Consider the following 19,056-nt stretch of genomic DNA (forward strand, 5'->3'; position numbering starts at 1 on the left):
AATGAAAATAGATAGCCCTCCCTTCAGCAAAATATATTTGAACCCTCCCTGAACACATTAAAAAAAAGTAATCCTCCCCTATACCTAAAATAATAATGAAAACAACGTGGATAGCAGAGAGCATGTCTACGGTTTACCCTCACTTCTTGGGCAGGCCAGAGCCTTAGATATGCAGTTTTAGAAACTATTCTATTGTAAGCATTATATGGCAACGTGGGAATTTTTGATAGAGCACAGGGCTGCGGGACAGGCTGCGGGTTTGTAGACCACCGTGGACAAGAGTAGGGGTGGAAAGATCTTTATAGGAATGAATCTATCATCTTATTTGCAGGTCAAGAAAAAATGCACATTTCATGCAATTATACGTACTTTTTAAAATTGTATACCCTTTTTTCAACCCAATTTTGATCTTGTCTCATTGCTGCAACTCCCCAACGGGCTCGCAAGGCGAAGGTCGAGTCATGCGCCCTCCAAAACATGACCCACAAAACCGCGGTTCTTAACACCCGCCCGCTTAACCCGGAAGCAAGCCGCACCAATGTGTGGGAGGAAACATCGTTCAACTGACGACCGAGGCCCGCCACAAGGAGTCGCTAGAGCTAATGAACAGAGATAGGCATATGTCTTCTTCTTATCATATTTCCAATGCGAAATCAATGTGTCTTGTTTGCAAACTAAACTGTCCCTGTTTGCAAATAATTAGGAATCTGAGCATGGCACTTTCAAAAGTTAGGCCTACCTTTCCACCCCAGACAGAGTAGGCTGATCAATGGAGAAACATTTCAGCTTTAACTGCTGGCTACTCTTCTTCCGTGGCTTAACCCAACGAGAGGAGGTCACAAGCGTTTCCATAAGCTTTCTGGGTTTAAATGTCTTCTATTGTACAGAAAGTGAATAGCATATTCAATTGACAGTGACAGATTACTTCCCAAGCAAAGCCAGCCTTTGAATGTCAAAGAAATGAAACAATGATATCCCCATATGCATTGGAGTCACGTCTTTGTAGCATGAAGCATTGCGGACCAAAGCTCTGTTGTAAAATCATTTTATATAATCGGATCCGTTTTATTTTCTTCAAAATCTTAAGCTAACAAGGGGTAGACCTGTGCTTTTTGCCATTTTCTTTCATTAAAGGTAGTTCTATGGCAGACCCTCTCATACCCCCTCAATTGGAGTCTTGGATTTAACTTTAACAGCCCTTAATTGACACGGAGGTAGGCTATTTAAAGAGTGCATGGTCGGTGGAGGAATTGACCGACAAATCTATGGATATAGCAGCCTATGGACTAATTTAGTCTGTCAAACAGGTAGGCCTACCTCTTATTTCTTAAATACGAAGAAATAGGCTCCAACACAAAGTAAAGTCTAATTAAAATAAAGACGTTGAAATGAATTATGCCTACTCAAATTTGCCTACTTTTCAGCACCATGTCCACTTCCGATTGATTGTGCTGTGGCTGTTTTAACATCACAATGTAAATGACTCAAATCTGGCTTATTGTAAGGTCAATAACTCTGATAAATACACTGAACAAAAATATAAATGCAACTATTTCAAAGATTTTACTGAGTCAATTTAAATAAAGTCATTAGGCCCTAATTTATGGATTTCACATGACTGGGAATACAGATATGCATCTGTTGGTCACAGATACTTTTAAAAAAAGGTAGGGGAGCGTGGATCAGAAAACCAGCGCAAAATCATGCAGCACAACACTCAATGGCTGTGCGAAGTTGTTGGATATTGGCGGGAACTGGAACACGTTGTCGTACATGTCGATCCAGAGCATCCCAAATGTGCCCAATGAGTGTCATGTCTGGTGAGTACTGTTGGATTCAGGGGGAAACTTTTAACATTGTTATACGCATAAACATAGTATATAAAGGAGTGGAAGAGACTGGTCAGAGGTTAAATGGTTCTCTGTAGAAAGACAGAGTGGCTGTGGAATGTGCTGTGTGGATGGGAGGGAGTCACGGCAGTGCGATAGGTGATATGGGTGGAGAGCTTTTGGATTAGACATCAAGGGGATTGAGGTCAGGTCAGGTCACCTTAAGGGAGACAGAACGGTTTATTACTCTGTCACTTCGTCTTCCTGTCGAACCATAAGACGTAAGGATTGGAGAGAAGGAGGAGTGCCTAAAGTGGAGTAAATATATTTGTAATGTTGGAAACATGTCTGGGTCTGAATACAGCTGTGTCGACCCTTTAGAAGAATTAAACTTGGTTAAGCTTCTCAAGTGTCCGTGAGTTATTTACTCTGAAACATTAGAACCTAACAGTATGCAGGCCATGGAAGAACTGGGACATCAGCTTCCAGGAATTGTGTACAGATCCTCGAGACATGGGGCCGTGTATTATCATCCTGAAACATGAGGTGATGGCGGCAGATGAATGGCACAGAAATGGGCCTCAGGATCTCGTCACAGTATCTCTGTGCATTCAAATGGCCATTGATAAAATGCAATTGAGTTCATTGTCCGTAGCTTATGCCTGCCCATACCATAACCACTCCGCCACCATGGGGCACTCTGTTCACGACATTGATATCAGCAAACCACTCACCCACACAACACCATACATGCTGTCTGCCATCTGCCCGGTACAGTTGAATCCGGGATTCATCCGTGAAGTTCACACTTCTCCAGTGGCCATCAAAGGTGAGCATTTGCCCACTGAAGTCGGTTACAACGCCAAACTGCAGTCAGGTCAAGACCTGGTGATAATGACCAAGCAGATGAGCTTCCCTGAGACAGTTTCTGACAGTGTGTGCAGAAATTCTTAATTTGTGAAAACCCAGTTTCATAAGTTGTCCGAATGGCTGGTCGCAGATGATTCTGCAGATGAAGAAGCCAAATCTGGAGGTCCTGGGCTGGCGTGGTTACACATGGTCTGCGGTTGTGAAGCCCGTTGGACCTACTGCCAAATTCTCTAAAACGACGTTGGAGGCAGTTTATGGTCGAGAAATTAACATTAAATTATCTGGCAAACGCACTGGTGGACATTCCTGCAGTAAGCATGCCAATTGCACGCTGCCTCAAAACTTGAGACATTTGTGGCATTGTGTTGTGTGACAAAACTGCACATTTTAGTTGCCTTTTATTGTCCCCAGCACAAAGTGCAACTATGTAATGATCATGCTGTTTAATCAGCTTCTTGATATACCACACCTGTCAGGTGGATGGATTATCTTGGCCAAGAAGAAATGCTCACTAACAGCATTTAGAAAAATAAGCTTCTTGTGCGTATAAAAATGTATGGCAACTCTCATTTCTGCTCATGAAACATGGGACCCACACTATGTTGCATTTATATATTTTGTTCAGTGTACATCATGGGCAAGAAACGTATAGTAGTAGCAAGCTATCAAAGTTAAACTCCGGTCCTCCTCCTTATCTTCGTGCTCTCCTTCTCAAACTGAACAGAACATAGGCTACAGGCTAGATGCGCTCAATATAGTGCTTTATTTGACTATGCCTTATCAACAACAACAAAAAAATCGGAAGAAAACTTGGACTCTCCTCCTGAACTGCCACTGTAGCCCTAGACAGCACAGCCATTGGTTAAGCAGCACACAAAAAAGTTTTGATCAGCAAGGGCTCATGGTTGGAATATCCATTGCAGTGCGCTGCCAAGTATTATTTACACCATCCCAGCAGCTATCTTATAAATATAACTTTGCTCTGTGCTTTTCCCAGCATGAATCGTAGCCTTTATGCTATGGATCATTTGCTTGAGACCACACTAAAGAGCCTATAGGCGCAATGATATTGCCCGCCCAGTGGAGTATCAGAGATGAGGGGCGGCATCGGGCACACATCGATATATAACCTAATAAGCAACTAATATATATTGAAATATTGAAATTTGATCCATTACCAATTACTGTCTATTCAGAAAGTATTCAGACCCACATTTTGTTACGTTACAGACTCATTTTAAAATGAATTACATTTTGAAAATCCTCAATCTGAACACAATACCCCATAACGACAAAGTGAAAACAGATTTTTTTGAAATATTTGCTAATTTATTACAAATAAAAACTGAAATATCACATTCCGAATGCATGACCCTCTCCTGGACTAGTTAAAAAAATAAAAAATACTAAACCCTCCCCTTGACTGAAATCCCAAAGGAATGACCCTCCCCCATTTTCCTCCAGGTAACCATTTTTTTACATTTAAGTCCCTAGCTAGTAAGCTAATATTCCAGAAGTTAGAGTATTTATGCTGAAGTGAATGGGAAAACAAACTTGTTTTTTATTGACATTTTTTATTAATTTTAGTAGTTGATACAATTATTATTCAGATCAGTTAATAAAAATAAAAAAGTTGAATCCTAGGGCTTTTTAATTTGGGGGCTTTTATTTTGAAGATTATAGGGCTTTTATTTTGAAGTTCTGTCTGCACAAATGAACATTTCCTTGTCCCATCGCGCTCTAGCGACTCCTGTGGCGGGCTGGGTGCCTGCACGCTGACAAGGTCGCTTGGTGTACGGTGTTTCCTCCGACACATTGGTGCGGCTGACTTCTGGGTTAAGCGGCATTCTGTCAAGAAGCTGTGCAGCTTGGCTGGGTCGTGTTTCGGAGGACGCATGGCTCTCGACCTTCACCTCTCCCGAGTCCGTACAGGAGTTGCAGCGATGGGACAAGACTAACTACCAATTGGATACCACGAAATTGGGGAGAAAAAAAGGGTAATTTAAAAAAATTAAATACATTTTTTTATGTATATCTCACGGGCCGGACTGAAGTGCCGTACTATGCCCCCCTTGGGTTGGGGTTAAGTTTAGGAGTGAGGTTAAAAGGTTCATGTTAAGGTTAGGGGAAGGGTTAGCTAACATGCTAAGTGAACTCAGAAAAAAAAGAAACCTCCCTTTTTCAGGATCCTGTCTTTCAAAGATAATTTGTAAAAATCCAAATAACTTCCCAGATCTTCATTGTTTCTCATGCTTGTTCAATGAACCATAAACAATTAATGAACATGCACCTGTGGAACGGTCGTTAAGACACTAACAGCTTACAGACGTTAGGCAATTAAGGTAACAGTTATGAAAACTTAGGACACTAAAGAGGCCTTTCTACTGACTCTGAAAAACACCAAAAGAATGATGCCCAGGGTCCCTGCTCATCTGCGTGAACATGCCTTAGGCATGCTGCAAGGAGGCATGAGGACTGCAGATGTGGCCAGGGCAATAAATTGCAATGTCCGTACTGTGAGATGCCTAAGACAGCGCTACAGGGAGACAGGACGAACAGCCGATCGTCCTCGCAGTGGCAGACCACGTGTAACAACACCTGCACAGGATCGGTACATCCTGTACCTGCGGGACAGGTACAGGATGGCATCAACAACTATCCGAGTTACACCAGGAACGCACAATCCCTCCATCAGTGCTCAGACTGTCCGCAATAGTCATAACCTCTGACTCCTCTCGCAAAATGAAACATTCGCCTCAAAACAGTTTTACCTGTGTTCAAAATCAAACACTGCTCTCAAATCATAAACAAAGTGATCAAAATTATATACACTCTCAAGCAGTCAGTAAACAATACACCGGAAAATAGAAAACACATTGTTCAAAACATACAATTCTCAGGGAGAAGTACATTTTTAATCTAAAAAAATATTCATATTTTTCTGTCATTGTCTTTTGATGAACGAAAACATGTTCTGTCATAGTAGCTCAAAATTGATCAGAAATGACTACTCTGCTTTGCTCTTTGCAATTTTGTTTTTTGTTCTTCCTCCTTCTTCTACCCCTATTTTTACAAGTACTGTACCCTGCATCTCACAAACTTGTCCTTTGTCTCTGTGATACTATAATTCTTGTTCTTTGTTGATATGAACCTGCAACCAGTCAAAATCTATTGAGCAGTCAGTACTGTTAATAAATGGAAGGCACAATGTTCAGGGCCATACAATTTGTCCATTGTACAGTATACAGCCTATAATGCACTGTACTACAGTATACAATACTAAAAGGGACAAAAATCAAAGGAGTAAACATGTGATCAATGTGCTTCTTCTTGTCTTTGGGCTGGGTCAGGCCAGAGCACTTCATCGACATCACAAGCTATATTGTCCCTCCTGAGGCAACGGGGGAAGAAGCCTCTTGTGTGCCGTATCCAGCCCTGACATGATTCCTCACCTATATCACCACAGGCTAAATCCATGGGTTGCAGCAGATTTACTCTGGTGTAGGGTTGTCTATCATACACTTTCCATCTCCAAGAGGAGAAAAACTCAATCGGATTCAGGAAAGGAGAGTATGGAGGGAGGTACAAGTTCATAAACTGCCCATTGATGTTAAACCATTTCCTTACCTGAGCAGCTCGGTGGAAACTGACATTGTCCCACACTATCACATAGGTGGGAATGGGATTCTCATTTAGCTCTTGACCCTGCTGCTCTTGAACCTGCTGCTCAAATAAAATATCTCTTAGATTGGCAATAAATCTTAGAAGATGCTGGGTGTTATATGGCCCGAGTGTAACATGGTGATGTAGAACACCATGGTTGCTGATAGCAGCACATATTGTGACATTGCCACATCGTTGACCAGGGACTTTAACAATGGCCCACTGTCCAATCATGTTTGGGCCTCTCCTTCTCCTCTTTGTTAGATTGAAGCCTGCTTCATCGACAAAGATGAACTCATGGGGTCTGTCCAAGGATTCCAAGTCAAATATTGTCCGTGTAGAAATACAATATACTGTATGTAGGATTTTGTAAGTCGTACAGAGACAGTGCTATACTGTAGAGTACAATTAGGCTTCTGATTCACATACAATGTTTGTACTGAAGAGTAATGTCATTCACATAGTATGTGTTAGTACTGTAGACAATCTGGATTACAGTAAATGTTTCTGAATGTACACTTACTTGCACATACTGAGCTCGCAGTTCTTTCACCCTTGAGTTGCGCTCAAAGGTCATCTGTATACTTGTTTCATCCGCATCCTGTTACGATGGAAAACACAGTCAATTGTGGAAATGCTGTCGATTCCCTGGAAGTGTGTGTTGTCTTGTATCACTCGTTCCTGGATTTCTCTGAGTTGTATTGCATTATCCTGAAGGACCATTCCAACTATAATGGCCTCTTGCTCCCAAGTGAATATAGCTGTCCTTCCACCTGCATGTGGCAGCCTTGCAATTCTACAAAAAGTAGTTGTGCAGTTACAAAACCTATTCATGCAGTACAATACATACAGTGATTAACTTTACAAATGTCTATTGAAACAGCTGCATATAGTGTAGTACAGTAAATGTACAATTACAAGAATACAGTAGTATACTGTACCTGTTCTCTTCTCTGAATGCCCTTACTGTGGTGGACACAGAAAATCGTCTCAAATTGGGTTGCACTCTAAGTCCTGCTTCCCTCATTGTCAGTCCATGGACAAGAACGTGGTCTATAACTGTTGCTCGAATTTCATCAGATAGTTCCACTCTTTGTCTTCCTCTTTCTTGCCCTCCTCCTCCTCCTTGTCGCCCACCTCGCATACGTCCTCGTCCTCTCACATCCTCTCACGTTTCTTCTATCCATTCTAAGACTTTCTCCTTCCCACCTTCAACAACCTGTTTGCTCTCTGAACTGGCTTATATTGGTTGTGTCTCATCATTTGAAACAGGTTATATCAATTTTGAGTGGTTGTGTTCAATCAATGACATGTCTTCTCTATTTGTATTTGATTGTTGCCACTTGTGTTTACCAGTATGGATGACATGTGCATTAGAGTGCAGAATGTGTTTTGAGAATGAGAATGTGTTTAGAGTTTTGATGAAAAGTCTAAGTGAGATCTGCAAATTGTGTTTTACCATGTGAAATGGTTTAAGGTATTGACAACAGACTGCATAATTAGCTAAATGAGTCCAGGCAACTGAGAACTTTGTTCAGCCAATGGGTTTTAGTGTTTTAGCAATTGAGAAAGACTGTAAGCGTTGACTGAATCGGCAATTTTATGCCATGCTTCCCGTCTAAAATTGCGAGCAGCAGTTGTATTATTTTTGTGACATAAAATATGTTTTAGGTCGTCAAACCGCTGAAGTATAACTTGCTGCTCTGAACGCCGGCCTTTGTCCCTTTTCCATTTTTCAATCACGTGGTGTTGTCGTTGTCAGGGTTACCCCTGTTCTTCTCTTCTATGTTTTATCAAAGATCCTTAAGCCCCATACCGTTACTCAGCCTAACTATAACCCTTACCGTAACCATTTTAAATGTAAACATCAACGGTTTAGGGCATCCCAAGGATTATTATGACCACGCTATGGAAAGGGGAGACTCCGTTTGGCTCTACTCCGCCAACAAGTGTCACAGGACTCGTTTCAATTCGACTATGCTGACTGTGCCAAAAGTCTGTCTGTAGCGTCCGAACCGTTTGAACTACAACCTGACAGTGGTGGAAAAAGTACTCAAACGTCATACTTGAGTGAAACTAAAGATACCTTCATAGAAAAGGACTCAGGTGAAAGTCACCCAGTAAACTATTACTTGAGTAAAAGTCTAAAAGTATTTGGTTTTAAATATACTTACTGTAGGTTTCAAAAGTAAATGGAATTGGTCAAATGTACTTAAGTATCAAGTAAAAAGTACATCGATAATTTCAAATGACTTATATTGTAAAAAACAGACACCACAATGTATTGCTTTTTAAAATGTATGGATAGACAGGGGCACACTACAACACTGTCATAAATTTACGAACAAAGCATGTGTTTAGTGAGTCCGGCAGATCAAAGGCAGTATGAACTTATGCCCTGCCAAGACTGGCGTCTCGGGTCTTCCTACCTTGGGAGTTAGAGGTCTTAACAGATCCAAAAAGTTGGAAATGGATCCGTGGCTTTCCCGCCTGACTTGATATGCATAAATACATTTTCAAAAAACAGAGACCTGTTCCAAATGGACCTGAGAACAGTCACACCCGTTCCGACAAGTAGCGTGGGAAACAGACCCAAACAGACCTGTGCTGGTTCGGATCCGAGAGACCCGTTCAGATCCTTGCCATTGTCTCCTCTGCTTTTCTTTAGGGGGTTCCCCTGGGTTGCTGACTTGCTGTCAAGCATTTTTTTTTTGTGTATGAATGAATAGGCCTTTGTAAAAATGAATTGGTCACCTTTGTGTGGTGATCCCTGTGCAGCAGCATCATCTGCACTTCCAGTGCTGAGGTTGGACAGGTCCAGACATCGCCTGCATTACTTAGTTTCACTCCTCTGCGATGTCTAGACATGTCCAACCATCGCCGAGGAGTGTCACTAAGGCAGGCAGGCTATGCATGGGATAAAGATGGGTAAACATGGAGGTATAAAGATCATGGTTGTAGTTTTAGCCTCTTATTCACAAGTCATGGCACTAGCTCTTGAGAACCCAAGGGGGCCCAAAGTGGCTCTCAGCTGATTGTATGGACAGCTGGCTCCATGAGAAGTAGAATCCAGATAGATTGGGGGTACTAAGCTAACATGGAATTGTTTTAAGATGGTCGTACCATTGCTAATTATTTGATAAAACATTTAACTTGGCCTTTACTACGATAGAAACACATTGAATAACACACAAGACAGCTCAGAAACGAGTCCCATTATACTTGCTGTGTTGTAAAGTACTTCAGTAAAAATATCTTTAAAGTACTACTTAAGTAGTTTTTTGGTGTATCTGTACTTTACCATTTATATTTTTAACAACTTTTACTTTACTTCACTTCATTACATTCCTGAAGAAAAGAATGATTTTTTTATACGTTTTCTCTGACACCCAAAAGTACTTTTGACAGGGAAATGGTCCAATTCACACACTTATCAAGAGAACATCCCTGGGCATCCCTACTGCAAGAGTGTATGACCATCTATGCTGGTGTGTGCGTTGCGTATTCTGTCCACAAACTCTGTTAAAGTAGCAGAGGCTTTGTACTTTCACTTTCAGCAAAATGTTGCACCGTTTTAATTTCAGTTGCCACTCCTTTGTCTTTGTTTTGTCTTTTGTATGTCATTGCATTTCATGTTTTTTTGAAACATTATTTCCTGTTGGTTTGCAGACAAGCCTACTTCTTCTCCAGTGGCCCTGGGCTCTCCTGCACCTACTGTAGGTGCCAGACTTATTCCTCTCACCTTCAAGAACACCCTTAACTTGAACACTGTGTTTATAAACATTCTGGAAACACGTATGAATGCTGTTATCGTTTGTGGAGGGATGAGTACCTGATCCCCATTTGCCCTGTGGATCCCAGTGGCATTGTGTTGCTGCCTGCATCATCTAACTTAATGATGTTCTCCTTTGTTCCGGGAGCAGTCGCACTAGGAAGTTATACGGCCTCTACCTATGAATGTGTTTTTAATGATTCTCATTGTGTTTAACACACTCTCTTCTCACTCAGCTCAGGTTGCTGTGTAGCAGCATAAATGATTACATTTCAGTAACAGCTCAGTGCCCTGTGTGGCTTATTCAACTATGGCCACTAGATGACAGAATGGGATTGCTCAAGTTTCTCCACCTCTGCTGTGGATGTGTTTTTGAGGAGTTACGCATTCTCTGTATCTCACCTTAATTACAATGACTGCATTGCTGTGGTTTCCCCTGTGTTTAGATGGCCCCAGGAAGAGTTCTCAGGGCAAGCCAAAGTGTTTTATGCCTATTCCAGACTCTCAGCTCCAAGGTGACAGTGGACAGTGAGCCCTGTGCCTTAGGAAGTCCCATCTACCCTGCACCCCCCCCCCCCCCACACTCTCCAGGGGATCCAGATGGTTTCATGGAAATCCTGGAGCAGGAAGCTATTGATGTGATCTGGATCTCATAGACTTGTCTTCAGCTCTTGCCCCAATGTGTTAAGCTATGTCACTGAATGGATCATGCAGCGAGGTTTGCACCCGTGTGAATCTTGAACCTGTATTCAATGCACGGTTCAATCTCTGTTGCTACAGCTTTGAATAATTCTTCCCCAGATCTTCTTCCTTTTTTTTCTGTCTTCCAATATACCCCAATTTTGAATCTCTCCCCTTTCCTTTTCTCATGTGTCCATGGCTTGACGTACATCATGGTTGACACAGTAAGTGTAATGAGATGTAGTTCTCCTCCTAACATAGTTGCATGTTACATTTGCAGTAAGATACATTATATCTCAAAATACTTCATTCTCTCATTGTCCCAGATGAGTGTTCTTCTGGAAGGGAAGTTCAGCTGCTTGGTTGAGTCTTTTGCCGTGGTGGACTGCTGTTACCCATATGAGTATCAGGGAGGACACAGTATGGTGAGAATAATTCCCTGGGCAGTGCAATCTTTGTTAATATCAATGTGGAGAGTGAACCAAGTGTGTTCGTCTGAGTTAGTGTTATCCCTCTCATCACCTGCAGGGGGCTCTGAGCCTGCTCAACACAGAGGAGGCAGTGGATAGCATACTGTCCCAGAGGCTAAAAGCCCACACATTTGATAAGAGGCTTGTGTTGGAGCTGCACTGTGAATTCTCCTCCGAAAGAGCACCCAGAACGTAACATATAATACCTTTTTGTCACATCCTCCTGTGCGTGTTGTCATGTTCGTGTGTGTGTATCAAATCTGCAGATTACCTATTGTCTGCTTTTGACTCCTGACCAGAAGTGTTTTTTTTCTGCATGTATTCCATTTGAGATTAAGTCTCTCCTCATAAGAGAGTGCTTTTCTCATTCTGTAGGTGTCGCCTCCTGCGCAGTGTGGACCACAGAGTGAACGAATACCCAGCCCTGCACTATCCTCAAGGGTGGCTACAGAGACTTCTCTCATCAGGTATTGAACCTGACAATAAATCAAATCAAATTTTATTTGTTGCATGCGCCGAATACAACAGTTGTAGACCTTACTGTGAAATGCTTACTTATAAGCCCTTAACCAACAATGCAGTTCAAGAAATAAGAGTTAAGAAAATATTTACAACAACAAAAAATGTACATGTAAATAGTCAGGGTGGCCATTTGATTAATTGTTCAGCAGTCTAATGGCTTGGGGGTAGAAGCTGTTCGAGGAGCCTTTTGGTCCCAGACTTGGTGCTAGAGAGAACAGTCTATAACTTGGGGGATTGGAGTCTTTGACACTTCCTCTGACACCGCCTAGTATATAGGTCCTGGATGTCAGGAAGCTTGGCCTCAGTGATGTGATGTGCTGGGCTGAATACACTACCCTCTGCAGCTCCTTACGGTCAGTTGCTGAGCAGTTTCTCTACCAGGTCTCCTTTTCCCATAGTCCACGATCATCTTTTTTTGTCTTACACAAATTGAGGGAGAGGTTGTTGTCCTGGCACCAAACTGCCAGGTCTTTGACCTCCTCCGTATAGGCTGTCTCATTGTTGTCAGTGATCAGGCCTACCACTGTTGTGTCGTCAGCAAACTTAATGATGGTGCAGTCGTGGGTGAACAGGGAGTAACAGGAGGGGACTAAGCACGCACACCCGAGTGGCCCCAGTGTTGAGGATCAGCTTGGCTCCAATACTCAAATAGACTCTGGGCTGTTGGGCTAGGCTGTGATCAGTTTATTTCTCACTCCCCTGGTCTCGTCTGTCTGTCAGGAGCACTGTGAGCCCCAGACCTACTGCCCCATGCACCAAGAGGACCACCGAAAGAAGCTGCTGCGGTGCCGCACACACAGCCTAGCCTCCGCCTAGGAGCGCCGCAGACGCCACCACATCCTAACTTTTGTCAAACTCTGAGCCAGTCGTGTCGGGGATGGAGTCCAGGAGAAGAACAGACACTCAGAGGGACAGCTGAGTCCAAACAGTGACCTAGAGATTGTCCGTTTAATTATCCTACAGGAACCTACTTGACTATGTGATAACAAATTGCCCTTTTGTTGGGCTTGCTAGCTTTCCAAATGGAACCCTTTTTCACATGCTGTCATGTAAACTATGCACTATGTCGATGTTCACTGATGCCTTTGTCCATTTTGTAGTATATTTTAATTACAGTAGAGACCGCAGGTCGCCTTTTCAAATTGCTTTAATGTAATTTCCACATTGCAGAGCAGAAAGGGGTGGCATTATTTCCAGTGTCAATCATGGATGTATGTTTTTATTATTAATGGGAATCATGACTTCATTTGAGCTCTTCTGAATAACATTTTTTTTAACCAGAGTGAATGACCTTGGAGTTTAGGTTGAATAGTTTTTAATGTTTTGATTATATCAGGGACCTGCACATTAATTAATGCATTAACTATGACATTTATAATTAAGAAAACACACAAAAAAACATAACTTTCATTTTAATTATATCATTTCAATGGGTATCATATGGTCCATGGACAGTAAAACCAAAACATAAAGGAGAAACCTTTAGAAGTATTTTTTTATTAGGCTTGTCCTTGTGAATATCCTTAGTCCTTATCCCTGCCGGTGCCACAGGTGTGTCTTGTTTGCAGCTGTGGTTCCTCCCCCAACACAGCTGGGTTAACTCTATCCCCCTCGCTGTTAAAAAGCCCCCCCTCTTCTATGCACAGCAGCTGTAATTGCGGAACAACTGTGGGATTTCACAGGCCCCAAAAAGTGGTATCCGGCTATACTGAAAGCAGATCGGGTGGGAATGGCCACTGTTCAGACTTCAGACCTTTCCCAGGAGGAAGGAAGACTGGTACTGGCTGGCTGTTGCAGTGGAGGACCTTTTGGCAGTACATTTTTATGGGTTTTTAATACCACGTATGGGCCTACATACCTCATATCTCTGGCAGCAACAACCCAGAGTCCCAGGCAAGGCCATGGGAGGACGGGGGATGTTGAGTGGGGAGATATAAGGACATTGTTGGAGAAAATGGTGAATTAAGAAATCACATGTTATCAACAGCTATGTCCAAGTGGAGGTCTCAAATTACAGTTTTCAAAAGTCACTTGCTCAACAAAATCAGCCTGTCGACTACCATGACTAGCATGTGTCTGATAATGCTTTCTGGTGCGGTGTAATGTTTGGAATATACAGGCTGGTTTCAACTGAGCCAATGGATTTGGAGTTCCTTAATCCCTGCGCCTCAAGTCATGCAGTCCAGAGTGGAGAGGTAACGGGAGGGAAAGTGAAATGATCCATTCCATCTTATTTATAAGTGCCATTATTAGAGTGGCGATGATGGAGAGATTAGTTATTGTCTGTCAGCGCAATATGCAGGAAGCCCAGGTGTAAAAGCCCAACTGCTAACGGTGAGAGGAAATCCAACCTAATAGCTGACTACAATTTGCTCATTTTTGGAGTCCAGTTATTTTCTGCAGGGTCAAATGACATTTCAATAGAGAAGGCCATCATGTTGGCCTTCAGAAAGTATTCACACCCATTGACTTTTTACAACAACAAAAAATGTGTTTCAGACAGAATTTAAAATGGATTAAATTGAGATTTTGTGTCACTGGACACACAATACTCCATAAAGCCAAAGTGGAATTATGCTTTTAGACATTTTTACAAATGAATTAAAAATGAAAAGTTGAAATGTCTTGAGTCAATAAGTATTCAACCCCATTGTTATGGCAAGCCTATATAAATTCAGGAGTAGAAATGTGCTCAACAAGTCACATAATAAGTTGCATGGACTCCCTCTGTGTGCAATAATAGTGTTTAATATGATTTTTTAAATGACTTCCTCATCTCTGTACCACACACATACAAGTATCTGTAAGGTCCCTCAGCCGAGCAGTGAATTTGAAACACAGATTCAACCACAAAAACCAGGCGTCCTTCCTAACTCAGTTGCCAGAAAGGAAGGAAACGGCTCAGGGATATCAGAACTGAGGGCAATGGGGATTTTAAAACAGTTACAGAGTTTATTGGCTGGGATTGGAGAAAACTGAGGATGGATTAACAACATTGTAGTTACTCCCCAATACTAACCTAAATGACAGAGTGAAAAGAAGGAAGCTTGTACAGAATAAAAATATTCCAAAACATGCATCATGTTTGCAATAAAGCACTAAAGTAAAACTGCAAAAAATGTGCCAACACAAAGCATTATGTTTGGGGAAAGTCCAATACATCACTGAGTACCAGTCTTCAAATTTACAAGCATGGCAGTGGCTGCATTGTGTTATGGGTATGCTTGTCATCAGCAATGACTAGAGGTTTTAGAGTTTTTTTGGGGGTGGGCATAAAAAAGAAACAGAATAGAGCTAAGCACAGGAAAAATCCTACAGCAAAACCTGGTTCATTCAGTCTGCTTTCTAACAGACACTTGGAGACAACTTCACCTTTCAGCTGGACACTAACCAAAAACACAAGGACAGATATATACTGGAGTTGCTTACCAAGAGGACATTGAATGTTCCTGAGTGGCCTAATTACAATTTTGACTGAAATCTGTTTGGAAATCTATGGAAAGACTTGAAAATGGATGTCTAGCAGTGATCAATAACCAACTTGACAAAGCTTGAAGAATTTTTAAAAATAATAATGTGCAATCCAGGTGTGCAACGCTCTCAGAGAATATATATATATATATATATATATATATATATATACACACACAGTTGAAGTCAGAAGTTTACATACACTTAGGTTGGAGTCATTAAAACTCGTTTTTCAACCACTCCACACATTTCTTGTTAAGAAACTATAGTTTTGGCAAGTCAGTTAGGACTTGTGCATTTTTCCAATAATTGTTTACAAACAGATTATTTCACTTATAATTCACTGTATCATCGTTCCAGTGGGTCAGAAGTTTACATACACTAAGTTGACTGTGCCTTTAAACAGCTTGGAGAATTCCAGAAAATGATGTCATGGCTTTAGAAGCTTCTAATTGTCATCATTCCCGTCAATTGGAGGTGTACCTGTGGATGTATTTCAAGGCCTACCTTCAAACTCAATGCCTCTTTGCTTAACATCATGGGAAAATCAAAAGAAATCAGCCACGACCTCAGAAAATAAATTGTAGACCTCCACAAGTCTGGTTCATCCTTGGGAGTAATTTCCAAACACCTAAAGGTACCACGTTCATCTGTACAAATAATAGTACGCAAGTATATACACCATGGGACCACGCAGCCGTCATACCGCTCAGGAAGGAGACGCGTTCTGTCTCCTAGATATGAACGTACTTTGGTGGGAGAAGTGCAAATCAATCCCAGAACAACAGCAAAGGACCTTGTGAAGATGCTGGAGGAAACAGGTACAAAAGTATCTATATCCACAGTCAAACGAGTCCTATATCGACATAACCTGAAAGGCCAATCAGCAAGGAAGAAGCTACTGCTCCAAAACAGAGGAAACACCGTGCACCTGGCAACCTTGGTTAGCGCGCACTGCGCCCGGCCCGCCACTGGAGTCGCTGGTGTGCGATGAATAAATACCATATGAAATACCATTTGAAACGTAACATATCATACTAATTGGAGATTCTCAGATTTACTGACAGAATAATACAAACTGCTCTGAGACCAGGTTGGACGACCCCCCAGCCATCCTCACCCCCTCAGATGTTTGGGGTGCTGGTGACAGTGGTGGCATAATATTTAAAATATTTTCCCCAAACGTACTGTACAGAATATGCATGCACAACTGAGACCTACGTTAGGATTAAATAAAACATGCAGTCACTCCAGCTCATCATGCTGAAGCACATATGTAGCCTACTCTATCCTCTCAAAGATTGAGGTACATCAAATAGAATTGGATTGGTCGCATACACATATTTAGCAGATGTTATTGTAGATGTGTAGATATGTGTACATCTGGTTGCCTCTAGTGTAATTACAGTTGTAAACAAAATATGTCGCGTTCTTTTAAGTAAAACACACACACACACACAAAGTAAACGCACACACACAGAGGCGCGCAGCATCACTGTGGAGTATGGTATTTTATTCACCGACTTTTTCTGTCGGGGTATTAGGCTACTCGGGGGCCAATCACAACACAGCTCTGTGTTTGAGCTGCACCATGCAGTCTGACCATTCTATTTTCAAGTCCAGCAAGCGCAATTGAGGACCGACGACGCAAGGCGACATAAGTGCAATTGGGAATGATTCTAAACAAATTCTGCCTCTGGGTCGCTTAACCTTTCGGAAACTTTGGAGGGACATTTTTCTGAAAAGACCGCGGAACGCTTGCAGAGTCTGATGCACGGTCTTTGGGGTAACCTACTCGTCTAATTATAATATAACTGTCATTTATTTTACTGCAAGTCCTCTCTTTGAAAAAAACGCGACAGCTGCAAACTTTGCATCCCTGCGAGTCCAGGTTTGGGAATTGTCACACATTTGCGAGAATCGGCTTGGCTTATTCACTCAGTCGATCCTGGGACATACGCGGTGTGGCTGGATGTTGCATGCGGGTCAATGAGCGCGAGGACAAAGTGCCTCCGAAGTCCCCAACTCCCCGACCTCTCTTACCTGATGCCGTGCATGATGATTGTCCTTGGAATACTTCTGAATGTCCTCAGTCATGGTAAGCGAAATTCGTCAGTCACTATAATATTGTTTATTTATCATGTCGTCAATTCTAAAGTGATTAAATATTACCCGGCGCACTGTGCACTAAATGTTCCCCCTTGTTTAGAAAATCCAGTCTCTCCAAACTGTAATGCTGTAAAAGCCGTTATCAAATTTTCTAGTTGTCTGTCGCTTTCCAAAATAGGGTTCAACCGATGGACAGTCGGTCTGGGGAGTTGTTTTTTTTCTAAGGCATCTCCAGGGATCATAATAGCGTGCTTCTATTTCTAAATATAGCAGGTCATTGGTTCAGAAAGCACTCACTGGATGAGACAAAGTTAAACAGCTAACAATGGTTTTAGTTGACTTTTATAACAATTCTGTGACAAATAGAATATTGACAAACCTTTATAATTAGACAGTATTAATAATTTACAGTAGGCTAGGCCTATTATTAGTTTTAAAGAGACTCCAAAACTCTCACTTCAGCTCAATTCTCTATTTTAGGCAGGCAACTCCCATTTAAAAAAACATGTTTTTAATCAAAGTACTCATTAGGATCAATATGGATAGTGTTTAATTTGTTTTCATGAAATTCACACAACGTTCATAATTGCATGCAGTGTTGAATGTAGAATTGGATTCATGATGCCTATCCAAAATGAATTCTCTACTGTGGTCATTTTCATTTAGCATATTCATTTAGCATAGGAAACTCATGTATGTGTCCTCTCTTGCTATAGCTGACAACGGAGCTATATATTTAATTGCTGGCTCTATAAAAGGTGTTGTAATCTTTCCTACCAAGATTTTGTGACTAAAATTGAAGCACTTAAATCAACTCCCAAAGGCATGCGAGAACATGAGACAGTATGATCTATGGTTATCGACACAGTTAAGACCATAGCTCGATGACATCATTTTGAAGGTCTTGTCCTGCTCTTATACTTACACGACGAGAGTGGAAAAAGTGTTCTGCCGGGTCCTTTTACAGCTTTACTCTGCTTTTAAGACTTGTTTTCCTGGCCATTCTTTTTTTTTACTGATACAGATAGAGCTCAACATGCTCTTACCCTAGTTAATTGTGATGTCATTGGAAAAACCACTGACTGCTCGCCCAAGACAAAATTATCACAAAGGTGTGAACCAGAAGGCTGCTATCAAATTGAATGCATTCTGCCATGAGGCATGCTGTTGGAGCCTTTTGGTGTCAGACTCGATTCACCGGTACCGCTTGCCATGCAGAAGAAGAGAGCACAGTCTATGGCTTGGGTGGTTGGAGTCTAACAATTTTCCAGGCCTTCCTTTCACACAGGCTGATATAGAGATCTTGGATGGCAGGGAGCTCGGCCCCAGTGATGTACTGGGCTGTCCTCACCACCCTCTGTATCACCATGTGACCGAGAGTGGTGCTATTGCCATAAGCAGTGATGCCGCCAGTCAAGCTGATCTCAATGGTACAGCTGAATAACTTTTTGAGGATTTGAGGGCCCATGCCAAACCTTTTCAACCTCCTGAGGGGGAAGAGGTGCTGTTGCATCTTCTACACGACTGAGTGCGCGTGGGTGGACCATTTTATGTTCTTATTGATTTGAAGCTGTCGACCCGCTCCACTGCAGCCCCGTCGATGTGGAGGGGGGCGTGCTTGCCCTCCTGTTTTTGGTAGTCCACGATCAGCTCCTTGGTCTTACTGACA

General features: G+C 42.0%; 1 protein-coding gene across 1 annotated transcript in view; it reads left to right on the top strand.

Moving 5' to 3' along the window:
- Positions 1 to 16,838: 16,838 nt before the first annotated feature.
- The window catches only part of LOC118390480 (GDNF family receptor alpha-4-like), a 51,194-nt gene continuing 48,976 nt past the window's right edge, over positions 16,839 to 19,056 (top strand). The window contains exon 1 of the mRNA XM_035781083.2: positions 16,839 to 17,376. Within this exon, the coding sequence (XP_035636976.1) occupies positions 17,268 to 17,376 (109 nt within the window). The 5' untranslated portion in view covers positions 16,839 to 17,267. The remainder of the gene's footprint in view (positions 17,377 to 19,056) is intronic.

Source organism: Oncorhynchus keta, chromosome 11 (assembly GCF_023373465.1).
Source record: "Oncorhynchus keta strain PuntledgeMale-10-30-2019 chromosome 11, Oket_V2, whole genome shotgun sequence".
NCBI classification, from domain to species: Eukaryota; Metazoa; Chordata; class Actinopteri; order Salmoniformes; family Salmonidae; genus Oncorhynchus; species Oncorhynchus keta.